General features: G+C 45.3%; 1 protein-coding gene across 2 annotated transcripts; it reads left to right on the top strand.

Annotated features, from left to right (window-relative positions):
- The first annotated feature begins 1,187 nt into the window (after nt 1-1,187).
- LOC133352335 (AP-1 complex subunit sigma-1A-like) lies at nt 1,188-18,364 on the top strand. Of its 2 annotated transcripts, none has more exons than XM_061567927.1 (5): nt 1,188-1,575; nt 10,750-10,928; nt 11,232-11,340; nt 13,305-13,442; nt 14,498-18,364. In XM_061567927.1, the coding sequence occupies exons 1-5, from the start codon at nt 1,447-1,449 to the stop codon at nt 14,543-14,545; spliced, it is 603 nt and encodes a 200-aa protein (XP_061423911.1). In that variant the 5' UTR covers nt 1,188-1,446; the 3' UTR covers nt 14,546-18,364. The 2 variants fall into 2 exon arrangements, with proteins under 2 accessions (XP_061423911.1, XP_061423912.1); XM_061567928.1 differs by lacking the exon at nt 1,188-1,575 and adding an exon at nt 4,989-5,217.
- Nucleotides 18,365-27,737: the final 9,373 nt, after the last annotated feature.

Here is a 27,737-nt window from a genome sequence, read left to right as displayed (position 1 = left end):
TATTTTACCTACGTGACTTTACCGAAAAAACCTAAGAGTATGAATCCTTGTAGTCACGAAAGCTTCAAATCTATAAATAATTTTGTGTCTGTTTCTCCCTTGTGATGGGAATTTGTAGAATGAACGTTGAGATGTATAAAGGTCACGGGGTGACCAATAAGGTCTGAATTGGTCTGTAATAAGGTAGGGCACTGATAACGGGTTGACAGGTATGCATATCTCTTAACACTGATTTCAATTCATAATCAACGTTTTTGGGTTAGATTGCGTTATTTATAAATGTGTCGTAACCCTCCACCACCCGACACGGCCAATCAGCAAAAAAGTGTCACGTTGACAAAAGACAAAATAGTTCACTGCTTTAGCCCACCGGTGTGTTGAAGCGTGAAACCACAACATTTACAATTTTTGAGTTGTACGACGTTTCGCTGGTAATTGCATCCAGCGAATTGCCCGATGATGCACGCCACTGATGTTAGTCGTGGCCCGGAATCGATTATGTCAAAGTGCAATACACTGATCACCGCGCCACCGCTCCGATTTAATAAACACCAGATTTTAAAAAAACATGCCATAACATAAGTACAATTCTAACAAATATAATATGACACGTATAATACATGTGAAACCATGAGAGTAGAACCACGTGGATCAGAGAATATACATAAGGGAGAGAGGCAAACACTGGTAGGGACCTCCTGGTTACACCAGCCCACAGGGGATTATTGTGCCCGTCGTGCAGGGAGGGGCTGGGTGGGGAGGGAGGGGCTGGGTGTGGAGGGGAGGGTGGGGAGGGACTGGGTAGGCAGGGAGGGGCTGGGTGGGGAGGGTGGGGCTGGGTGGGGAGGGGAGGGTGGGGAGGGACTGGGTAGGGAGGGAGGGGCTGGGTGGGGGGGGTGGGGCTGGGTGGGGAGGGGAGGGTGGGGAGGGGCCTGGTGGGGAGGGTGCGGGGTGAGGCTGGGTGGGGGGAGGGTGGGGAGGGGAGGGTGGGAAGGGGCTGGGTGGGGAGTGGCTGGGTGGGGAGGGGCTGGTCACCCCGTGGTGCCCTTATAAAACTCAACGTTTAACCTACTCACGCCGGCTTGTGCCCGCCCTCACAGTCGGGCATATTTGCGGAATACACCACGCCGCCGTTGACCCTGCAGGCCGACGTTCGTACCAGCTCCCTCCGCAGGAATGCGTTATTGAGTGTTGAAGAAAAGCAGAGGGGGGTGCTTGGGCAGGGCACGTCATGGCCAGAAGGGACAACAGGCGGTGGTCGAGACTCAGCACGGAGTGGCAGCCAAAGGACGGAATGCGTCTGGGTAGCGAATTCAGCTTCGTGTGCAGAAAGGCTCCAATCACTGAATCGTTATTTTGAGTGCCAGTACCGGCCTCAATAAAGTAGGCATCAGTGTACGTGGTTGTCTAGATGTCGTGTGACCCCCAATTTATCAGCATCAGAATATGTATTTATACTGGAGGAATCCGATTAGTTATAAAGCTATTTTTTTACAGGTGTCCAGTAGGGGGCGGTTAAGAACGTTACAACAACAAACTGTAAAAAACATGATGGCAGTGCAAAGTACAAGAAAGGTAAACAAATCACCCAAACACATACAAATAAAACTTAACCATCCCCATCCCACCAGGCTAAGCCCACTGAGATTTGAACTTATTTTTCAGAAACAACCTGGCCACAAATGATAGCTCAACAAAGTAGCCTTATCATTTGGACATTTATAGCAGCAAAATAATCGAAATAATCTCAATGCATGTTTCTAAAATGTGGAGGGTATAAATTGGACAAAAAATCCACGCGACCACGGGAGAGAGAGAGACATGCAAACTCCAAATATACAGCAACCGGCGTCAGGGTCGGGATCAAACCCCCGACCGCCTGCATACCAGTCTAGGAAGATAAACAAAACATATACGGTAAGTTCAAATATATTCTATGGGGTTTTCGCTAAAGCCACGCAGATAAAAAAAAATATCACGACGTTTCGATCGCAACACAAGCAATCGTCTTCTGATAGAATATGTATTCCTGCAGTCACGAAAGCTTTAAGTCAAGATATACATTCAAATTTCGTCGTCAACTCCCAAGCTTAATTGACACCTGACATTTTGTGACCTTTGTATATTCATTTATGTTTTAAATAAATCTCACTTTAAACAAACTTACATTAAGTTTTAGAGAATTAAATGGGGGGGGGGGGTCACAAGCCAGCGGAACGGGGGAACGTTGGAGCAACAGAGCAAGAGGAATGAAAATTTAGACCCCGTCACGACCTCAGCGGCTGACAACGACTGAACGAATAGCACGAGAAATGTAAGTAGTAAATAAACATTCAGAAAATATGTGAAAAGTAAAGAAGACAGTTTAAAAAAATTAAAAAATTCGATTTTATGGGAAGGCAAGTCTAAATAGGTGTCCGTGGCCAGCTCGCTTCTTAAAAAAAGTTACATAGCTCAGTGGGCCTTACCTGTTAAAATAAAAAATAATATAGTTTGTAGTTTAGCACGTAGGCTTTCGCAACCAATATCATCCATAATACAGGTTTTTTGGGGGGGTTAAATGGCATAAATATAAAGTGTGTCGTTAAACCCGCCAACATCCGACAGCCAATTAGTAAGGGTTGTCCCATAAACAGAACGTGCCAATTCGTCACTAGTGTTGTGTAAATGTTGTGGATTTTCTCTCCAACGACGTCGTACTCAGATTGCAAATGTTGTGGCTTTGCTCTCCAACACACCGGTGTGCTGAACTAGTGACGAATTGGCACGTTCTGTTTACGTCACAAACCTAATTGGCTGTGTCGGGTGGTGGCGGGTTTAACGACACATTTATATTTACGCGATCTAACAAAAACACCTGTAAAATAGTTTATCGTTTAAGAGACACTCGGCGCGTTTCGGATGCCCTGTCAGCGGTTTGATGAAGCCTACACGCAACAGTGGATGGAACATGGTTGATGACGGACCTGACCTCACGACGTTTCGGGCGCAGCACAAGCACCCTTCTTCAGGTGGGGACAACTTAGCGAAAGCACAACATAAGTTCTCCCCACCTGAAGAAGGACGCTTGTGTTGCACCCGAAACGTCGTGATTTTATTTATTTAAATTTTTTACCTACGTGACTTTACCGAAAAAAATAAAGAGGATGAATCCTTGCAGTCACGAAAACTTCAAATCTAGAAGTACAGAACCGGTACATTCTGTTAAGAGAATGACTTGCAGGTTGGATGTCGATTACATGTCATTAAATCACTTGTAATTATATCCACAAGCAGCTGAGGGCGTGGTTTGATATAGAGGATTAAACCGATACAGAACACACCGGAAGGTGTTGTGTAACCGACACCACGGCAGAGTGGACGCAGCCACACATCGAATGGGAATATGAAATGGAGTCCAGACAAGTGACATTCAGGTAAGGGCACGTTTTTATTTAAACGATTTTCTCACTCTCGTGGGAAGTTCACATCAAAAACGGCAGTCTCTCGTCCTCTTCACATCCCATTCCTCCGTCTTTCTTCTAGAATGTTCACTCGGTTCCCCTTGTCCTGACCAATCATCTCCCATCTCCGTGAGGCGTCTCCAGCCGTTCTGCGTTTTCCCTTAGAATCCTATAAAGTACCAGGGGTGGGAAACGTCCGGCCCATGGGCCGTAGAAGGCCCACGAAATCATTTGGTGTGGCCCTACCAAGGCAACCGCAGGTGGGACTCGAAATTCAATAAATCTAGGAGCAAACCTGGAAAAGCAGTTGCGAGTAGCAACATCATCAATACCATATTCTTGGTTCTTTCGGTAAAGTCACGTGGGAGGGAAATAATAAAATGATAAAAATATAAAACTAAAATTCTCACGACGTTTCGACTGCAACACAAGCAAATCATCATCAGGTGTTGCAGTCGAAACGTCGTGAGAATTTTATTGTTTTATATTTTTATTATTTTACTATTTCCCTTCTACGTGACTTTACCGAAAGAACCAAGAATATGAATCCCTGCAGTCACGAAAGCTTTAAATCAACATCATCAATACCAGCTAACATCACACGCCTCGCCAAAGAGAAGCAGTTCCAGCCCATCGCATTAGCGGTGAGTTAATTAAATGTTTGACCAAATATAACAGGCTAATTTTTAAGTTGATCATTTTGTATGGCCCGCGAATTATGTTATAAATATCCAAATGGCCCTTGGCAGACTAAAGGTTCATACTCTTAGGTTTTTTCGGTAAAGTCACGTAGGTAAAAATAATAAAATAATATGTCTACCTACGTTAAAATCCTTGCAGTCACGAAAGCTTCAAATCTAGAAAAAAAAATGTTCCCCACCCCTACTCTAAACCAAGGCGACCGAGCGGCTGGGGTATTCTATGGCATGATATTTCGCACAGCGGTGCATTCCGCTCTTGCTGACGCGCTTGTCTTCTGGTTTGACCACCTGAACGTGAAATTGTGTAAGTTGTTGATCTGGAATTACGAGAAAAAGACCAAGCCGGTGCGCATTCCCCTGACAGCTATCACACGACAGGGCTGTTTATTTGATTGAGGAGGAACTTCGGAGACCCGTACACATGCAATTGTTACGAATTTTGTTGTAATCCATGAATCGATGCATTGTTACGCGCCTGCAACAATGTACACCCTTGTTTTCATTAAATAGGAAAAATTACTCAGCTTATGGAATTCATATTTAAGTGAGTTGAGTAACTTTCCATGTTCCAAACGTAACTGTTTCTCATTCATGGTGGCCACTGCCAGCCTCTTATGTTGAGACTGACACCCTGAATTTCTGTACAGTCGTTAATCGATTATAATTGCCATTGGATGGAAATCTATGGCATGATATTCATACGAAGCCACACACACATCGGTTGAAGTAGATGGTGATGAGAATGGTTATAAGGATTTTAAAGAGCATAATTTGGTTTGATGAGATGGAGAAGGATAAGGAAGGGGAGCGAATGGATGAAGGAGGAGGAGGATGATGATGATGAGGTTTGTGGCTGCCAGGTGAAGGTGAGCCCCTGCTGGGCGGACCCTACCTCTGGTGCCACCCCCCGCAAAGGTCAAAGCCCTCCCCGGAAACCTCTCTCAGACAGCAGCCGGACACGGCCAGCCCTCCCCCTCCACTAGCAACCACATCATCATCACCACCATCATCATCATCAGCTACTGCCTCATCATCATCAAGCCGCATCAAAGGCAGGAGCAGCTGGGACAATGGTGAGTGAGTGAGAGTGAGATAGAAGCAGGGGAGAGTGGAAGCCACAGCGAGGTTGTTCTTGCCACTCCACCTGCGTTTACCTGGCCAAGAGGGACGCGCTAATCCGCCTTGACGCAGCGCGCTTCCGCGTTGGAACCCCGCTCACCAGCGCGCTCTAACACGCGTGCGTACGTGGGAAAGGGCCTTCATCGAACAGTGGATCGATCCTGGCTGCTGCTGCTGTTCGTGATACACGTGGAGCGAGCTGTCGGTTGTTATAACTTACAGGGGCTGTACACCTGTACGCGTGGGGAGACCATCAAACAGTGGATTAATGATTATCATCTTCGACTTTTGTAACGCGTACCAGTGGTATAACGCACGATACACGTGTCTAACACGGCACGTGTCGGCGTTATAACTCAGCGCTGTAACACAGTGAATGAGTCTCGTTATAACTCAGCGCTGTAACAGTGAATTGGTCTCGCGTTATAACTCAGCGCTGTGACACAGTGAATGAGTCTCGTTATAACTCAGCGCTGTAACAGTGAATTGGTCTCGCGTTATAACTCAGTGCTGTGACACAGTGAATGAGTCTCGTTATAACTCAGCGCTGTAACAGTGAATTGGTCTCGCGTTATAACTCAGCGCTGTGACACAGTGAATGAGTCTCGTTATAACTCAGCGCTGTAACAGTGAATTGGTCTCGCGTTATAACTCAGCGCTGTGACACAGTGAATGAGTCTCGTTATAACTCAGCGCTGTAACAGTGAATTGGTCTCGCGTTATAACTCAGTGCTGTGACACAGTGAATGAGTCTCGTTATAACTCAGCGCTGTAACAGTGAATTGGTCTCGCGTTATAACTCAGCGCTGTGACACAGTGAATGAGTCTCGTTATAACTCAGCGCTGTAACAGTGAATTGGTCTCGCGTTATAACTCAGCGCTGTGACACAGTGAATGAGTCTCGTTATAACTCAGCGCTGTAACACAGTGAATTGGTCTCGTTATAACTCAGCGCTGTAACACAGTGAATGAGTCTCGTTATAACTCAGCGCTGTAACAGTGAATTGGTCTCGCGTTATAACTCAGCGCTGTGACACAGTGAATGAGTCTCGTTATAACTCAGCGCTGTAACAGTGAATTGGTCTCGCGTTATAACTCAGCGCTGTGACACAGTGAATGAGTCTCGTTATAACTCAGCGCTGTAACACAGTGAATTGGTCTCCGTTATAACTCAGCGCTGTAACACAGTGAATGAGTCTCGTTATAACTCAGCGCTGTAACACAGTGAATTGGTCTCGCGTTATAACTCAGCGCTGTGACACAGTGAATGAGTCTCTCGTTATAACTCAGCGCTGTAACACAGTGAATGGGTCTCTCGTTATAACTCAGCGCTGTGACACAGTGAATGAGTCTCTCGTTATAACTCAGCGCTGTAACACAGTGAATTGGTCTCGTTATAACTCAGCGCTGTAACACAGTGAATGAGTCTCTCGTTATAACTCAGCGCTGTAACACAGTGAATGAGTCTCTCGTTATAACTCAGCGCTGTAACACAGTGAATGAGTCTCTCGTTATAACTCAGCGCTGTAACACAGTGAATGAGTCTCTCGTTATAATGCAGCGCTGTAACACAGTGAATGAGTCTCTCGTTATAACTCAGCGCTGTGACACAGTGAATGAGTCTCGCGTTATAACTCAGCGCTGTAACACAGTGAATGAGTCTCGCGTTATAACTCAGCGCTGTGACACAGTGAATGAGTCTCGCGTTATAACTCAGCGCTGTAACACAGTGAATGAGTCTCGCGTTATAACTCAGCGCTGTAACACAGTGAATGAGTCTCGTTATAACTCAGCGCTGTAACACAGTGAATGAGTCCTCGTTATAACTCAGCGCTGTGACACAGTGAATGAGTCTCGTTATAACTCAGCGCTGTAACACAGTGAATGAGTCTCCGTTATAACTCAGCGCTGTAACACAGTGAATGAGTCCTAGTTATAACTCAGCGCTGTAACACAGTGAATGAGTCTCCGTTATAACTCAGCGCTGTAACACAGTGAATGAGTCTCGTTATAACTCAGCGCTGTAACACAGTGAATGAGTCTCGTTATAACGCAGCGCTGTGACACAGTGAATGAGTCTCGTTATAACTCAGCGCTGTGACACAGTGAATGAGTCTCGTTATAACGCAGCGCTGTAACACAGTGAATGAGTCGTTATAACTCAGCGCTGTGACAGTGAATGAGTCTCGTTATAACGCAGCGCTGTAACACAGTGAATGAGTCTCGCGTTATAACGCAGCGCTGTAACACAGTGAATGAGTCTCTTTATAACTCAGCGCTGTAACACAGTGAATGAGTCTCACGTTATAACGCAGCGCTGTAACACAGTGAATGAGTCTCTCGTTATAACTCAGCGCTGTGAGAGTGAATGAGTCTCTAGTTATAACGCAGCGCTGTGACACAGTGAATGAGTCGTTATAACTCAGCGCTGTGACACAGTGAATGAGTCGAGTTATGATGATGTTGCTGCAAACGGCACAAACCATACGGCGTGTGCCGCGTGCGATCAAAGATACTGCCTGGTGATCGATACGGAGCGATATTCCTCCAGAGACACCTGAATCTTTATTATCACGTGAGAAATTTAATTATAAATAAACCTGAACATTTAATTAAAAGCACGCTCATAAATCGCATGCTGTGAGCGGCACTCGTACACCTTGTAAATAGTTTGTAGATGTAAAAAAAAAATTTGTAAACAAGCTGCATTCAACATTAACCTTTGTTCTCGATAAACAATCCAGAGGTCCTGCTGCGGCAGTTGAAACAATGGGGCAGGTTTTATACTGGTAGGAACCTCCTGGTTCCACCAGCCCACAGGGGATTATTGTGTCCGTCCGTCGTCATCGAAAAATTGGGAGGGGTGGGGCTGGGTGGGGAGGGTGGGGAGGGGCTGGGTGGGGAGGGGCTGGGTGGGAAGGGTAGGGAGGGGCTGGGTGGGGAGGGTGGGGAGGGGCTGGGTGGGGAGGGTGGGGAGGGGCTGGGTGGGGAGGGTGGGAAGGTGCTGGGGAAAGACGACACACTTAACACAAAAATCTGTTATAAAGAAATGAGTTTGCAATCTAGATTTAAAACATACTACTGCCCACCTCTTTCAAGAAGTCTGGGCCAAAATTCCTTTCTAGAGGGGTTCTCCAGAGCTCCGTCTAATTGGGCCGTACTGCCAACAGTGGCGTGAGCAGAGAATTGCAGGGCTTCGCCTTGACATTTGCTAGATTAAAGATGATTAAACTTTCCGCTGCAATACACGGTAAGGAAGGCACATTTTTTTCGAAACAATTTCAGTAGCGGAGAAACATTTGTGGCATATTCTGAATCGAACACACTCGTATTCAATCCAGTCTTCATGTTTGGCAGGTGAAAGCTATCAATTCTCTTTTTGCTTATGACATGCATTTCTTTCGATGTTTAATGACTGAACTGGTTTAATGGGGTTAACGTCACACGTAATATATCAATGATTATTCATTGGCAGTGATGTAAAGGTCTTCATCAATCCACTGCTGGATACAGTTTTCCCCATGGCCTGTTCGTCGTGAACGTTGTTTGACTATACTTCACCAGACCGGTCAATGCAGGTTGGTGAAAGGGGGTGGCCCAGGACCCATTTTACATATCGCCTGCCGCTGATGATGTTGGTCGTAAGGAACATGGCCAGCAATCGAAGAGGAGCTTGTGATGGGGTTGGGACACGTATACACAGGGTGGGGCAAGGCAAGTTACCCAGACGGACATCTGAGTGGCACCCAAAATATATTTTTTATTTAACCAGGAAAGGCCCACAGCCATTTGGATTTTTTTCAGAAGCGATACAAATGATAGCCCAATGCGATGGCTTATTACGTACATTTAGTTTTAATAGAATGTTTCCAAACGTGGAGGGAAAAACCGGAGGACCAGGAGAAAAATCTACCCGACCACGAGGAGAGAGACACGCAAACTCCAGATATACAGCAGGCGTCGGGGTCGGGATCGAACCCACGACCTCCTGTATACCAGGCGAGGTCGTTAACCTTGCCTGGTATGGCAAGGACTTGGAGACCACTTGGTCTCCTAAGGTCAGAGACCAAGTGTAAGACCTAAAGTCTGATTATGGTGGTCATGATTTTTGTCCAAATTTGCCAAATTCGAAAAATTCCACCGCAAATCTCTCAAATTGGGATTACCCAAAGCAGTTCTCATCATCGGCTCTTACTGGATAACTAGGGCCCACAAGTCCTGATCCCCCACTTGTGACCGTGCCATCACCATCATAGAATCTCACCCAGATCCGGAAGTACACTGATAAAACAGAGTGGAACAACTTGGACGTCCGGAATTAACACCTCATTAGAGACTAAAATACCACACCTCCTGGCGTTGACATTCCTCCTGGCTGGGTGGGCAGGGTGGGGTGGGGCTGGGTGGGGGGTGGGAGGGGTGGGGCTGGGTGGGGAGGGGCTGGTCACCCCGTGGTGCCCTTATAAAACTCAACGTTTAACCTACTCACGCCGGCTTGTGCCCGGAAGTACACTGACAAAACAGAGTGGAACAACTAGGACTTCCAGAATTAACACCTCATTAGAGACTAAAATATCACACCTCCTGGCGTTAATATTTCTCCTCCTCGCAAACACCGGGGTGTGTCCATCAACCGCATCAGAACGTCGGCCGGCCAATGCTGCGCCAAATTCGAGATGCGAGCGACAGTAGTGCGATTGGGTCCATGCAACTCAAACTGTGGACCACACAGGAAACCCACTGTAGCCCAGAGTTCGCAACCGGGTATCCGATACCCATACCCTACCCGATACCCGGCTACCCGTACCCGGCCAGGTACGGGTACGAGTACCCGTTTGCGACCCTGGTACGGCCGGGTACGGGTAAGGAATCAAAACCCGTTTGCGACCTCTGCTGTAGCCTGCGCTCCATTGACGGAGGAGGAGGAACAGCAACACTCCACAAACTGTCGTTGAAGCCCTCTCGGCGTGGCCAACACTTAGCTCTGGAACGTACTGTACTGCTATGTGTACGCAAGAATAGAATGCCCACTGGCAGGCTGGTGTCGGGTCACCTTGTGGCTACCGAGGGACGAGCTGCCATTCGGGGCGTCTCTCCCAAAGCTAAAACCAAGGGGTTTTATTACCATAAATAATTATATTACTTTCTGTTATTATACATCTGTGTGGGGAGCAGTGGCGCAATAGTTAGCGCATTACGCAACGAAACCGGTGACTTGAGTTCGATTCTCACTCCTGACCAATAATAGTGGCAAATATTTTGGACTGGTCCTGGGCCTCCCCTATGTCGACTTAGGATCAAATTAGTACCTGGTGCGGTGTGTAAACATCGCCACTTGGGAGACAAAGGCAGCCGGGCGTGGTGTTGGCCACCCACCCCCTCGTGTGCCGTTCCGGCCTTCATAGGTGCTACTAGCTAACAGCACTTGCCCCAACAGTCTGTCAAGGCTATACGGGGGATCTCTCTTTGTGCATGTGTGTGTGCAGTTGCGCTTTATGCTGCTGTTTAGCCGGCAGGGCAAGTTGCGCCTGCAGAAGTGGTACGTGGCGCTGGCGGAGCGCGAGCGGCGCAAGGTGGTGCGCGAGGTGGTGCAGGGGGTGCTCACGCGCAAGCCTCGCTCTTCCAACTTCCTCGACTGGCGTGACCTCAAGCTCGTTTACAAGCGGTGAGGCAGCCCCCCCCCCCCCGTCCCCACGGCGCATCAACATTGGTACGGATAACATCAGTGGTGAGCGATATCACAATGGGACCTGGGCCTTTTCGAGGTCAACTCGGCTTTACGTATTTGCCTCGCTCGCGGTTTATAAACTTTAGCACCGGGGAGACAAAGGCGGCCGGGCGGGGTTTCGGCCACGCCACCCCCTCGTGCGCTGTGCCGGCCTTAATTGGTGCTCGCTGAAGCCCACTTGCCCCAACAGCCTGGTAAAGGCTATACGGGGGATCTTTGTCCGTGTATCTGTGTGCACAGCTACGCGAGTCTGTATTTCTGCTGCGCGATCGAGTCGCACGAGAATGAACTGCTGTCGCTGGAGCTCATCCACCGCTACGTGGAGCTGCTCGACCAGTACTTCGGAAACGTGAGGCATTGCACCCGGCCGTGAGCCATCGACTGCTGGATAGATTTTCTGAAACGCGATGAATACGGCAACATCTGCATGCTACAAAGCAGTGTTCTTCACTGATTTGCAGAGGGGGGGTGGGGGGACACTTTCGCCGATAAGACACCATCAGTGTGTGAGGGCCGCCACACATTTTAAAATCCTTTTTATTAAGTTTGCTTGCTTGCTTGCGTGCTTGCGTGCTTGCTTACGACCGTGCAAATCTTTCGGTCGTTTTTTAACCCACTTCCCGTGATCCAATCGAGCACACAGACTCGTTGTGCGAGACAATACATTTTCGTGAAATTTTTTTTCCAAAATTTTACACTGTTTAGGGAAAAATAAATATATATTTAATTACCAATTGCTTAATGCTGGCAGACAATCATCTGACCCATAGGTGGCAGCCATCTCAAGCCAGAGGACGAGAGGACTCTAGCCGCCACGCATATAAAGGATTTAGAGTGAAAAACTTTGTTTTTACGGGTTCATTTTTAAACCATTGGGTTTGACAGCACAATGGGGGGGGGGGGGGGTTCACACTTGTGTATTGTCGGGGGCCGCACTAAAGGCCACCAGGGACTGCCAGTGGCCTGCGGGCCTTGGCAATGAAGAACGCTGCTATAAAGGGTGTGCACTTGTGTGCAGTTTTATGTTATTAACTTGCTCACTCACCCTTACCAGACATCTGTGAAAAGTAGCTTCATAGCTCATAAGATTCCTCCAATGTAAGTAAAGATTTTTACGGTGGAGAACGCAGGTGTGGTGCATTTGTCAAGTTTTCTCAGTCGGTGGAACCGTGACACGTGGGGTCTTTCCTGGTACCTCCTGCCAGCAGCGAGCCGTCGACACATCATCTGCCCTCAAAGTGCACCTAGCCCGGCACACCTGCCGTAGTGACGTCACAGTTACTTGCTGCTGGCCAAAACTGCTGTCTAATAATAATTCTTAAAGAATGGAAGTTGCCTAAGGGACACATTGTGTTTTACTGGTGGATCCAATGCACCGTTTAATCGAATAATATACATTTTTTCGGACATTCACGCAAGGACCTGCACACATCCATGTGCGTTGCACCACGGGGCACCACGGTGGCGAGATGTTAACTACCACACCTGGTATACAGGAGGTCATGGGTTTCATCCCGATCCTGACGCATGCTGTATTTTTGGAGTTTGCATGTTCCTCCCTGTGGTCGTGTGGATTTTTCTCCGGGTCCTCCGGTTTTTCCCTCCACATTTAGAATCAACATGCGTTTATAGTATTTGGATGCTTCTATAAATGTCCACATGACAAGCCTCTTCGTTGAGTTATCACTTGTGGCCAGGTCACGTCTCAAAACGAACTATACAGCTTAGTGAGCCTTACCTGCTAAAATAAAAATAAGTATAACCCGTAAAAACAAAGTTTTTCACTATAAATCCTTTATATGCGTGGCAGCGAACTTAATATAAAGGATTTAAAAATATATTCGCCTGTGGAGGACGCGGGGATCGATCCCGCGACCTTTGGCATGGGAAGCGAGGGCGCTACCAACTGCGCTACTCCGCCACGGCCTGTGGAGGGGTTACGCTCTGGGCTCTTATACCGTGACGTTCAGCCAAAGCCAAGAATGAGTTCTTTTGAATATATGTAAAATATTTTTTTTGCCTAAAAGTGTCAAATTTTGGGAATTTTTTTTCACGAACATTAATTGTCTGGCACAACGAGTCTGTGTGGAAAATGTCAGCTCGATTGGATCACGGGAAGTGGGTTAAAAAACGACTGAAAGATTTGCACGGTCCTAAGCAAGCAAGCAAGCACGTGAACTTAATATAAAGGATTTAAAAATCGTTTCGTTTTAGTCTTAGCACCATGTTGTTACTGAAGCATGGGACCACCTCCGGGGACGATGCGTCGATGTGGGATTGTCCTCTGACGTGCTTGGTGACCGTGTGAGCCAGGTGTGCGAGCTGGACATCATCTTCAATTTCGAGAAAGCCTATTTCATCCTGGACGAGTTCCTGCTGGGCGGAGAGGTGCAGGAGACCTCCAAGAAGAGGGCGTTGAAAGCCATCGAGGAGGCCGACCTACTGCAGGAGGTGCGGACACACTAAAACAGCGGCCCACAACCTTTTTGGCACCAGGGACCGGTTTCGTGGAAGACAAATTTTTCACGGACCGGGGGGGGGGGGGGGGTCATCGTTGGGTGTTTCCCCCTTTTCAAAGAAGCTCTCCAGCGACGTTTGTTTTTTTACTCATTCTGGCTAAGGGGTTAGAGCTTGTGGGCTTACCAACACTGTGACTGAGACGAGTGCGCAGTGCGGGGAAGAGGCGTGGACGGAAGTGGTGAATAATAAAACAATGGGTGGGCCACGCGCGGACTCACCGCTCTCACCTTCTGCTGCTGTGCGGCCCGGTTCCTAACAGGCCACGGACCGGTATCGGTCCGCAGCCCGGGGGTTGGGGACCCCTGCACTAAAATACAGGCAAAAATTCCAAGGGGGTGGGTGGCCAGCACCACACCCAGCCACCTTTTGTCTTTAAAATGCTGATGTTTACACACCGCACCAAGTACTCATTTGAGGCCGAGTCGACATGGGGGAAGGACCTGGGAGCGGTTTAGGCATTACAGCAGCTTTCGGCCCCATGTCAAACCACTGCTGGATTAAGGTTACCCCACGCGTTGCAATCATGGATATTTTTACCACACTTTATATTTTATATCACTGATGTTGGCCGTGGGTTGCAATCGAACTCTGGTCACCGGTTTGTAACAGGGTGCGCTAAATACAACAACACCCCTCCCCACACACGCGCGTCAAAAGACAAACACAAGAGGTCGAGTACAAACCACACACACGATATTCCAATAAACTTGAGTCTGCGAAACGGTACTTATTTCCGGAAAGACGCGAATGCGAAACGCGGTAAATAACTTGTCATCATTTGTGACTCGCACACGGTTGGCTACGTACGGCGCGAAAGAAGTTCAACATGCAAACGTACGTACGTACAATTTGTCACAAACATGGCAATTGTGCACGCGCGTTGGCCGGCAATGGCAATGCTCATTGTTCCCCCACCCACCCCCCTTACCCCCTCCACCCCCTGCCCCCCCCCCCCCCCGCCCGCCACCGTGTGATTGCGCCTACAGGAGAACGAGGAACCTCGCAGCATGCTGGAGGAGCTGGGGCTGGTGTGAGTGAAGCGCCGAGTTGAGCCGAGACGACCCCCCTCTCTCTGGGAGAGCACCCCCCCTCCGCTCCCCTCCCCCCATCAACGTAAATTACACCGGAGCCCCACGCAGAGCACCACCGTGAAAACCCACGTCTCGCAAACGCGTTTGTGTTCACCGGGGAGAGTTTTCTTTGAAGACTTAATACCGTGGTACCTGTGTGAGGTGGCAGACCTGGCATCTACTGTATTACAATGTCATTGTTTCTTTTGTAAATTAATTGGAACAGCACGGTCAACTCTCAATTATCCAGGATAATGGTAGGTTTTTTTTGTGGGGGGGGGGGGGGGGGGTGCGGGAGGGAGGGCTGGCCCAGATAAAGCATAAGCACGGATAACATATTTAAATTAGGGTATAAAACGTACGTATTGTTTACCTCAGTAGAATGGGGGTGAACATGTTTAATGTGCATTCTATTTTATTGCTCTTTTTATTGCTTCTCAAAGTAATGGGTTTACTTGCCGACGTGCTTACAGTCACGTGGGCACTGCGTCACTGGCCCTCGAAGAGTGAGGAGCAGCTCGTAATTATATCGCCGCGCGCATAAATCTATATTTTTTTCCGGCAGTAAATCCGCAAAACAGACAATCCACCCACAGACAATCGAGAGTTTACCGTGTTCATATTTGTAATTTCAGCTCACGATTCTGTTGTGATTGTAATTGACCCCAGGTCTGACGAGGAATGGTGAAGAAGCTATGAGATCGCGACGATTCACATTGTCACAGAGACGCGATGAAAGTAACAAACGTAATTTTTATTTTAGCCCCATCTTTGCGCGATGTGATGCTATGCATGTAACGATACATCGATTGGAATCGATGATGATGCTTGTAGTACTTTGCATTGAGTTGCGCTTGTGACATTAGATTATTCACACTTTATGGAAATTATCATTTCAAATTACATTCTAATGTTAAGGTAAATGCAGTGGACATGCCTATACAAATGAGGCAGAAGAAAAAGAAACGCTAAAAATGAGAGAGAATCAAATGGCGATCCTGAATTGTGACAATTCATCAAATCAACGGGTCAAGAGTGCGACATGAATTGTTACATGCCCAAATGACATGGTACAATTTGGTTTTATAAAGCATCAACATACAGTTCTGTTTTAATCATATATTAATAATGAAGCTGCTGTCTGTCCCAATAGTAGTTACTACATGTTAAATAAAATAATGTGTTTTGAGTGGATAATGGTAAAAAAAAATGTTTATTCCCTCAAGGCGTTTTGTCAGCTCCTGCCGCTCATATACCGAGTTTCCAGAGGACGACGGTCAACCGTTCCACTTTTCCACTGCTTCAGTTGAGCCACATCGGAGCTTTGCTGAGCCAGGCCAGCATAGCTGAGTTGGCGTTAGGTAATTTTTCCACTGCAGGAGCCGAGACATGCCGCTGTCGTCACATTGAAAGAGCAAGTCAAGTTCCATGTCGGTGTCTGGGTAATTCTATGTCTTCACAGCAGAGGTCGCAACCGGGTACCCGATACCCGTACCCTACCCGATACCCGGCTATCCGTACCCGGCCGGGTACGGGTACGGGTAGCCGTTTGCGACCCTGGTGCGCCGGGTACAGGTAGGCCGTGAGTCACTGGTGAGTAACTGTTTGTCACTCATTTCCCAACGTCTTGTCTCTTCTCACAATTCAAGTTCCTAGAATCAACCCACCCGCGCCTGCAACATGGCTTCATCCCAGAGGTCGCAATCAGGTACCCGATACCCGTACCCTACCCGTACCTGGCCGGGTATGGGTAGGGCACGGGTACGGCCGGGTACGGGTACCCGTTTTCGACCCTGGTGCGGCCGGGTACGGGTAAGGAATCAAAACCCGTTTGCGACCTTTGCTTCACAGTATACTGACGACGTCACACGCGATGAATGCGACATTAGCCCTGCCCCTGGTCGTGCTTGGCCCCAAGCCACCTTTGGACGTCTTGTGCGGCCAGCGTATCACGGATTGGTTCTTGCTCAGCACAGCAAATTGCCTGTGGAAAACCACCCGTACCGTGAGTGACCCCGTGCTGGCTCAGCTCAGATGTGCCAGTGTAGAATGCGTGCTGGAGTTAGCCCGAGTTAGCCTAATATCTGTCAGAATTGAAGTTGAAAGAAGGCTCTAGTTGACTAAAGAAATTGAATGTTTCCATGAGTTATCAAGTAATCACCGAGTTGGACAGCTATTTCCGGAAACACTTCGGAATTAGACTCGGCTACAGTCAAATGCCAAGACTGGTGCTGATAACTTAAATTCAATGTAAAATTTAAATCTAAAATGAAATGTTCCAGCCACCTCCAATCAAATGTTTTGTCGTAACATATTTGGTAATGTATTTCATCCCAGTAGAGGGTACATTTAACACAAGCTTTCACAACCAATTTTATTATTCTTAATTTATTGTTCACATCATAACTTTATTTATTTGGCTCTATCAAGTGCAGGAGGGTGTACCAGTGACGTGCGGTGAGGTCAATGGCTGAGGAGGCATTGGCGAGTGTCAGAGCCAGATTCACACACTGAGGGGGGTGTAGTCTTACTGAGGGGGGCGTGGCCTCACTGAGGGGGCGTGTTAGACACATCCCCCTCAGTGAGGCAGATGTGATAGCTGCCTCCCCTGGTGCTTTTTCATTACAGTTTCATGACGAGACCAGCGAGCCTAAATATTTTTATGCACATACGTGAAATAAGTTACCTGGAGTATGGAAGGCGAGGACATGAAATGAAGGGGTCTACAAACATTACATTGGTGACATACTGAGATAATAACAGGCACGCGCTTATTGCCCGCGCTCCATACAGTTACTGAGGGGTTGCGCAATCAGAGGGGAGGCTGAGCTCGTCGCTGCCTCACCTCTCGTCTCTTCCTGTATTTGCAGCGGAGCTCCGAAAATTAGGCGATTTTTTTTTACTATAAAAATGATTGGAATCGTACAGAAATGACATTTATAACACAGATCGTGGAAAAATCTTAATATTTATTTGATTTTTTTCGTAACAGCTATTTTAATTGGAATATGACGGGTGAGGCTCTGCCTCCCCTGCCTCCCCTGACCGCACGTCCCTGGGGTGTACAACACGCATTGGCAATCTGACCTAAAAATCTATAACGATTTACCTATTTCCACTCCGCCGGAATTCTGACGGAGGGAATTCAGGCTAATTTCAGTGGAGTGAAATTAGCCTCAAAGATTTGGGCTTTGGCCGGAATTCACCACCACCTTCAAGTTAATAAAAAAACTACTGCTGCCTGGAACGGCAACTTGAGTTCAACTTCGAGTTTTGATGCTCATGGGACCTGGGCAATAGTTGTCGAAGCAGTGAAGGTTAAGTTTAGTTGAGATGAAAATGCGACAATGCACTTAAAAGACAACACTGTAAACATCCCCGCAGGCTGGCGAGTGTGCTGCAGTTCTTACCAAGTTTCTGGGAATTTTCTCAATTTCCTGCTGGAGCCAAAGCAAATAATCTCGCCGCATAAATGAGATTTGGATCGGTGACCACCTTCGGTTGCACCTTCGATTAGCACGGTTGGCTACGTACGGTGTGAAAGGAGTTAAACACACATCGGTGCACATCGTATAGGGAGGGGCGTGATGATGCATTGCAGTTATCGATTGCTTCTCGAGCTCAATGTACGTGTCAAATCGCGTGTGACAATTGACGTTTCTCGCTGCCTATATTTTGTCGCCTGCAATGGGATCTTAACAGGTTCTATGTGTGACTCCCCCCCTGCCCACTGCAGTCACTCAAAACGCAACCGTTCATCGCAATAAAATAAATTGATTCTTGCATCCGGATCGCGAGCTTGAATTGTGACAATTTGTCGGATCACACACCTGGGAGTGCAGTCGAAATGCCTTATGCCTTATACAGCAGAAGTCCGTGTCAATTGTTGTTGATATCTCCCATGTCCTTCCCCTCGCACCTCCGATTAGCACGGTTGGCTACGTACGGTGCGAAAGAAGTTCGACATACGTACAAAGCGGTAATTGCTTTATCTTCCTCGGAGCGATGATGGGATTCGTTGACCACCTGATATAAACTTGCAAACTTCTAATTCTGAGTTTGTGCTCGTCCATAAATGACGTCACGCACCGGGGGGGGGGGGGTCAAACATTTGTGACGATGTGTGACGAGGGGGGGAGGTTTGAGAAATGTGACGTCACATCAAAATGCGCAACTTTATATAAATATAGACAACACGTTCTACTTAAATAGACTTTCTAATAAATGTTTTCTCCTACAACATCAGAATGCAACGCCACATTAAATACGCACTACAATGACAATAGTTTAAAGCGATTTGAAGCATGTTTTATTTGGGGGGGGGGGCAGAGCTTTGTGACGTCATATTTGAGGGGGGGGTCTGACTTTGTGACGCCGTGTGACAAAGTGGGGGGGGGGGGGGTCAAAAATCGCCCAAAATCGCGTGACGTCATTTATGGACGGCCCTTAAGGTGTCATCGTTATCGCGTGTCCTGGCAGATCAAGTATAGCAACAACAACCATAACAGGTTACAAATACGTGCAAAAAAGATACCTATGCACGTGATTAAATTCGTATTAAAGTGGGTCAACACTTAACCAAGTGATTACAGCGATTAATGAAATGAGACATTATTTTGTGCTGCTGCATTGGCAGTGGTGCACAAGCAACAAGAAACTCAACACATTAGTCAAGAACAATGGAATGGCCACAATATCTCATCTCTCTCCGGCCTGCCCTATGTGCTATGAAGAAGGTCCATTTCCCAAAACGTCAGCATGCTTTAGTCATCACCAGCAAGAAGAGACCTGCAATATATTCGAAGCACTTTCTCCAGTTGAAGATTACATTCAATAGCCACAAAATGCGTTTCTGTCATGGTGGTTGAGTGGCCAAACTGCATGGCGGGCATAGCGGGGAGTGGTGGTGCAGCGGTTAGCACGCTGCGACACGAATCCGGCAACCCGAGTTCGACTCCCGCTCACAGCCAACACCGGTGGCGATTATTTGATCCGCTCCTGGGCCTCCCCTCGATCGACTCAGCCTCAAATGAGTACCTGGTGCGGTGTGTAAACATCGCCACTGGGGAGGCAAAGGCACCTGGGTATGGTGCTGGCCACCCACCCCCTCGTGTGCCATACCGGCCTTAATCGGTGCTCGTTAACAGCACTTTGCCCAACAGTTTGTTAAAGCTATACGGGGGGTCTTTGTCTTTGTGTTCACATACAGGTCAGTACAGGTCGGTGTAGATCTTTAGAAACACTTTTGTGATTCATCTTCTTGTCGAGACTCTGCCTTCTCGACATACCTGTTCTCCACCTGAAGACGGCTGCTTGCGTTGTGGCCGACACGTCGTGAGAATTATTTAATTATGTTTTATTTTTATTATTTTATTATTTTCCTTCTACGTGCCTTTACCGAAAGAACCAAGAAGACGAATCCCTGCAGTCACGAAAGCTTTAAATCGAAACTTTTGTGGTTATCAAAAATTTTGTCTGTTACTCAATGCAGCAGCTACTTTTAGATAACTTACTACTTACTGTATTCATACGCCTATTTAAAAACTGTTGATCATAAAACATTAAAAAAATCATCAGGCCCTATGGTGTAACGGGCAGTCTCGAACTGTTATTGTTTACTCTCTCTGACCTCACTCACTATGTACTATGAAGATGGGCCGTTGTCTGAAATGTCGAATATTTATATTTTTAAATCCTTTATATTAAGTTCGCTTACTTGCTTGCGTGCTTGCTTGCTTACGACCGTGCAAATCTTTCGGTCGTTTTTTAACCCACTTCCCGTGATCCAATCGAGCTGACATTTTCCACACAGACTCGTTGTGCCAGACAATTATTGTTCGTGAAAAAAAATTCCCCAAATTTTACACTTTTTAGGCAAAAAAAATTTATTTTACATATATTCAAATAGAACTCATTCTTGGCTTTGGTTGAACGTCAGAGTGTAAGAGCCCAGAGCGTAACCCCTCCACAGGTGAATATATTTTTAAATTCTTTATATTAAGTTCGCTGCCACGCATATAAAGGATTTATAGTTAAAAACTTTGTTTTTACGGGTTATACTTATTAAATCCTTTATATTAAGTTCACTTGCGCGCTTGCTTGCTTACGACCGTGCAAATCTTTTGGTCGTTTTTTAACCCACTTCCCGTGATCCAATCGAGCTGACATTTTCCACACAGACTCGTTGTGCGTGACAATTAATGTTCGTGAAAGAAAATTTCCAAAATGTTACACTTTTTAGGACAAAAATATTATATTTAATTACCAATTGCTTAATGCTGCCATGCAATCATCTGACCCATAGGTGGCAGCCATCTCAAGCCAGAGGACGAGAGGACTCTAGCCGCCACGCATATAAAGGATTTATAGTGAAAAACGTTGTTTTTACGGGTTATACTTGTTTTCCTTCTAAGACCACAGTGTAGCAACAAATGTGTTGAGTTGGGAACGGCCATTGACGAACTCGGGTTGCCAAGTTCATCGGCTCGTGCCCCACTCCATCCCGAGGTGAATGTTTGTGTTGCTGTCACAGTGAGTGGCTCTGCTGTGGCAGAGTGGTTGGAATTCTCGACTCTGCACATTCTTTTCGTGCCAGAGAGCGATCGATGTCCGTGATTCTCGAGATCTATATGGAGTGAAAATCTTAAAATTGGCACACACAAACTCTTTATATTTTTTTTATTTGACCAGGTAAGACCCACTGAGCTCTCTAGCTCTTTTTTCAGAAGGGACCTGGCCATAAATGATAGCCCAATGAAGTGGCTTATCAGGTGGGAAATTCATAGCAGCCAAATGCTCCAAAAAAATATTGTCGAGCCCGCTTGGAACTAAATATTTGAGTGAATATCACAAACCCATTCCTGCGGAGGGAGCTGGTAGGAACGTTGGGTTGCTCGGTCAATGGCCAGGGTCAACGGCGGCGTGGTGTATTCCGCAAATATGGCCGACTGTGAGGGCGGGCACAAGCCGGCGTGAGTAGGTTAAACGTTGAGCACCACGGGGTGACCAGCCCCTCCCCACTCAGCCACCCCCCACCCCTCCCACCCCCACCCAGCCCCTCCCCACCCTCCCAACCCAGCCCCTCCCCACCCTCCCCTTCCCACCCAGCCCCACCCAGCCCCTCCCCACCCTCCCCTCCCCACCCAGCCCCTCCCTGCACGACGGACGGACGGACACAATAATCCCCTGTGGACTGGTGTAACCAGGAGTTTCCTACCAGTAAAATTAGGAAGTGTAATGCAATGCAACACAGAGAGTCGGTTAGCACGCAGTTAACGCATAGCCTGGTTGTTTACGTTCTTCCAAATATTGCTAAATTAGAAGTTAAGTGTGGAACAAACAAGCACGGCAAACCCTCCAATTTATCTTAACACATGTTTTATTGCCAGAGAGGGTAAATCTCAGGGGCGGTTTCTTCATTAGGGCGATTGGGCGACGCACCACCAATGCCATTCAACCACAGAGTCACGCTAGCCGTCACTGTGCCTCTGGATATAGTCCAATCAGCGTCATGCTACGTTCTGTGGAGTACCGCCTCTTTTTGGGCGATTTCACTCCGGCTGAGAATCGCCCCGAGTGGCCCCATAGACTTACATTGAAAGATGTTTTTTTTCGAACGGGGGCGCTGCAATGCATTCTCTATGACTTCTTGAGGGCTCGCCCTAACGTGCTTACGTCATCATACGTGCTTACGTCATCATACGTAAGCACGTTTCATCCAACAATATAATTTGTGGCCACCTAGTGGAATCTTTAAAAGAAACTTGAGTGGTTTGTTTTAATAGTGAGTATAGAAACAAACAAGATGTATTGTAAGAGTCACTTTATTTTTTATTAATATTAAAGAAGTGAAGTTGCCTTTACATGCTTAAGCTGTTAATTAATCCATTGCATGGGTGGACCTTATCCTTATCAATCATCCAGACATTTGCCCCCCCTGAGAGATTTTGCAGGAGCCGCCACTGGTAAATCTATTCCTATTTTTTCATTACTTTGCAACACATTGTTTCGATGCTTTTAAAAGCAGCCCCATCCCACCAATATCCAGCCCCCCCCCCACACACAACCTGCTCAGCTTCTAAGATCTGACCAGATGGGGCACATTCCTTGGTGATTTTGGCCAATCGATCTTCAAAGACAAAGATCCCCCGTGTAGCCTTAACAGACTGTTGGGGCAAAGTGCTCTTAGCGAGGTACATGGTGGGGGCTGGCTAACACCTCGCCCGACCGCCTTTGTCTCCCCAGTGGCGTTGTTTACACATCGCACCAGGTACTCATTTGAGGCTGGCATACCTATCAACCCCTTATCAGTGCTGCCTAATTATTACAGACCAATTCAGACCTTCTTGGTCACCACGTGTTCTTATAAATCTCAACGTTCATCCGACAAAGTCACAATCACAAGGCAGAAACACAAAAAAAATTGTTGTTGCCCCCAATTGAAATGGCTGTATGCCGTACATGGACCTGAAAATTCAAGTTTCACACGGTGTCATCAGAGGGCTTTTAGGACACCCAGTTGATCTTCACACACACACATACAGAGGAGGGCGGCGAGAGATGGAAGCAAAGCTTTAACATGGTGATGATTGGCTGAGGGCCACTTAACAGCAATGTAAAGTTTGTTTGTGCCGTGGGAGTGGCTTGTCAGCACCCAGAGGAGGTTTGCCTTCAAGCTACAATTTTCGGGCAGTGTACGTATCGGGTTTTTTAACAACAGGAAATTGCTCAATTAATTCGGTAATTTGGTTAAAGTGTACTCGTGACTTGCAACGTATTAATTTATTTGGGGGGGCATTTAAAAAAAGTTTTTTGGTGGATTATATTCGTTTAAAGCAAAGGTTATTGTTGTTGTTGTATGTGCGTGCTATGTGTTATTAAATGTCGGATCCGTGCCACGTGGTCCCACGTGCGTCATGGCGGAGAGTCGAGGAGTTGGATGGCCGATTTGTAATCAAATTAACTTTACGTTATTGAACCTCTCTGTCGCCAACACTTCTCGTCGACGACTTTGTTGAGCACAATTAGCAATCGTCAAAGGTGTTGTTGTTATTGTTGTTGGTAGGGGCCCTCTCCCCACAGTGGCCTTATAACTACTGCGTGTGGTTAATCTCGCCGTCGTTTTGATTTTAATCGTTTAGACCAGAGATTGTGAATGTTCCTCATTTGAAGCCTTAATTTATAAGCATTCACTGTCTTGTCCTAGATTGCTAATTAATTTCCGTCGCAATTATTTTTACATTTTGTTTAACGCAGGCTTCGGTTTCAACAGTTGTGCCGTAGGCCCAGACCCCTAAGATTGTCAAAGTTTACGGAGTTTAAGAAAAAATCTGTATCTTTAAATGGCCAATATTGTCGCTTATGCAATAACCTCGTTTAATAACTACGTTGTCACATCAGCTACTTTAATTATCCACTTACATAAATGCATCGTGAAATATCTTATATGGAGGAAGTCTTCAATGAGTTCCAGTATCTGCAGTTATTTACCTCGGTGTTAATCTACTTTATAATATGGCACAATCCATTACTTGTCAAATACTAAGACAAATCTGCAGTTATTCACCTCGGTGATAATCTTCTTTATAATATGGCACAATCCATTACTTGTCAAATACTAAGACAAATCTGCAGTTATTCACCTCGGTGATAATCTTCTTTATAATATGGCACAATCCATTACTTGTCAAATACTAAGACAAATCTGCAGTTATTCACCTCGGTGTTAATCTTCTTTATAATATGGCACAATCCATTACTTGTCAAATACTAAGACAAATCTGCAGTTATTCACCTCGGTGATAATCTTCTTTATAATATGGCACAATCCATTACTTGTCAAATACTAAGACAAATCTGCAGTTATTCACCTCGGTGATAATCTACTTTATAATATGGCACAATCCATTACTTGTCAAATACTAAGACAAATCTGCAGTTATTCACCTCGGTGATAATCTTCTTTATAATATGGCACAATCCATTACTTGTCAAATACTAAGACAAATCTGCAGTTATTAACCTCGGTGTTAATCTACTTTATAATATGGCACAATCCATTACTTGTCAAATACTAAGACAAATCTGCAGTTATTCACCTCGGTGTTAATCTTCTTTATAATATGGCACAATCCATTACTTGTCAAATACTAAGACAAATCTGCAGTTATTAACCTCGGTGTTAATCTACTTTATAATATGGCACAATCCATTACTTGTCAAATACTAAGACAAATCTGCAGTTATTCACCTCGGTGTTAATCTTCTTTATAATATGGCACAATCCATTACTTGTCAAATACTAAGACAAATCTGCAGTTATTAACCTCGGTGTTAATCTACTTTATAATATGGCACAATCCATTACTTGTCAAATACTAAGACAAATCTGCAGTTATTCACCTCGGTGATAATCTTCTTTATAATATGGCACAATCCATTACTTGTCAAATACTAAGACAAATCTGCAGTTATTCACCTCGGTGTTAATCTACTTTATAATATGGCACAATCCATTACTTGTCAAATACTAAGACAAATCTGCAGTTATTCACCTCGGTGATAATCTTCTTTATAATATGGCACAATCCATTACTTGTCAAATACTAAGACAAATCTGCAGTTATTCACCTCGGTGTTAATCTACTTTATAATATGGCACAATCCATTACTTGTCAAATACTAAGACAAATCTGCAGTTATTCACCTCGGTGATAATCTTCTTTATAATATGGCACAATCCATTACTTGTCAAATACTAAGACAAATCTGCAGTTATTCACCTCGGTGATAATCTTCTTTATAATATGGCACAATCCATTACTTGTCAAATACTAAGACAAATCTGCAGTTATTCACCTCGGTGTTAATCTTCTTTATAATATGGCACAATCCATTACTTGTCAAATACTAAGACAAATCTGCAGTTATTCACCTCGGTGTTAATCTACTTTATAATATGGCACAATCCATTACTTGTCAAATACTAAGACAAATCTGCAGTTATTCACCTCGGTGTTAATCTTCTTTATAATATGGCACAATCCATTACTTGTCAAATACTAAGACAAATCTGCAGTTATTCACCTCGGTGATAATCTTCTTTATAATATGGCACAATCCATTACTTGTCAAATACTAAGACAAATCTGCAGTTATTCACCTCGGTGTTAATCTTCTTTATAATATGGCACAATCCATTACTTGTCAAATACTAAGACAAATCTGCAGTTATTTATCTCGGTGTTAATCTTCTTTATAATATGGCACAATCCATTGAGTCAAATACTAAGACAAATCCGCAGTTATTAACCTCGGTGTTAATATACTTTATAATAGGGCACAATCCATTACTTGAGTCAAATACTAAGACAAATCTGCAGTTATTTACCTCGGTGTTAATCTTCTTTATAATATGGCACAATCCATTACTTGAGTCAAATACTAAGACAAATCTGCAGTTATTCACCTCGGTGTTAATCTACTTTATAATATGGCACAATCCATTGAGTCAAATACTAAGACAAATCCGCAGTTATTAACCTCGGTGTTAATATACTTTATAATATGGCACAATCCATTACTTGAGTCAAATACTAAGACAAATCTGCAGTTATTTACCTCGGTGATAATCTACTTTATAATATGGCACAATCCATTGAGTCAAATACTAAGACAAATCCGCAGTTATTAACCTCGGTGATAATCTACTTTATAATATGGCACAATCCATTACTTGAGTCAAATTCTAAGACAAATCCGCAGTTATTTACCTCGGTGTTAATCTTCTTTATAATATGGCACAATCCATTGAGTCAAATACTAAGACAAATCTGCAGTTATTAACCTCGGTGTTAATCTTCTTTATAATATGGCACAATCCATTGAGTCAAATACTAAGACAAATCCGCAGTTATTAACCTCGGTGATAATCTACTTTATAATATGGCACAATCCATTACTTGAGTCAAATTCTAAGACAAATCCGCAGTTATTTACCTCGGTGTTAATCTTCTTTATAATATGGCACAATCCATTGAGTCAAATACTAAGACAAATCTGCAGTTATTAACCTCGGTGTTAATCTTCTTTATAATATGGCACAATCCATTGAGTCAAATACTAAGACAAATCTGCAGTTATTTATCTCGGTGTTAATCTACTTTATAATATGGCACAATCTCTCTGGCTCCTGCTCTTAAGCTGATATCATTTGCTCCATCTCCACGGTGGTCCTCTCGATTTCCATTCCCTCCTTTGTCGTTCCTTAATAATTTTACTGAAGATCCTGAAGATGTTCATATGCGATAAATGGCGTTTGGACCACAACATGCCAATGTTGCCTGCGTTGTTTTGTCTTAGACATTCCACGGCCAGCGGTATGTGAAGTTATTGAATGCATTCTGTAATGTTCAGCGTTGATAAGATTCTCTGAAACATTGGAAAGTTGAATCGGTGAGAAGCAAATTAGCATTGTGCCACGCGTAGAGCTTTCATGAAGTATCAGAACATTTTCTTGGTTCTTTCGGTAAAGTCACGTAGAATGGAAATAATAAAATAATAAAAATAAAACATAAAATAATTTTCACGACGTTTCGGCCACAACGCAAGCAGCCGTCCTCAGGTGAAGAACAGAGTCTGAATGACACACTCCAGGCTTGGAGCGACTATTTAAGCTGCTAGGATGGAGGGGGGAAGAGCGCCTTGACAAAAGAATGTGCATATCATGAGGAATTTAGCATATTTATGGGAAATGCAGATATGTGATTAGCACTACTTGTCAAATGCGTAGGAGGTTTGGTGAAGGGTTTAAAGTCATTCTGCCCGTGCATTATGCAGGATTAGCAGCATCAAAGGGAGGGGATAGGGGTAACATTAATAAAGGGAAGGAATGTTAATAGTATGTAGCTGCAGTAACTAAAACACCACGTAAACAACTAAAGTATAAACTACATAGTATCATCAGTATACCAAATATACTCTCCAATAAGCTGAGCTACTAACAGTAAGTAATACATTACAATTCTATGTCGTAAAAAATATAATATGCTTCCAGCTAAACTTTATTCTATTTTATTATGTTTTATTTTTATTATTTTATTTCCATTCTACGTGACTTTACCGAAAGAACCAAGAAAATGAATCCCTGCAGTCACGA

This window comes from Lethenteron reissneri, chromosome 40, assembly GCF_015708825.2.
Source record: "Lethenteron reissneri isolate LAM-NWPU_2019-01 chromosome 40, ASM1570882v1, whole genome shotgun sequence".
NCBI lineage: Eukaryota > Metazoa > Chordata > Hyperoartia > Petromyzontiformes > Petromyzontidae > Lethenteron > Lethenteron reissneri.
Note: the sequence above shows the minus strand (reverse complement) of the source record. Positions and strands in the feature narration are given on the sequence as shown.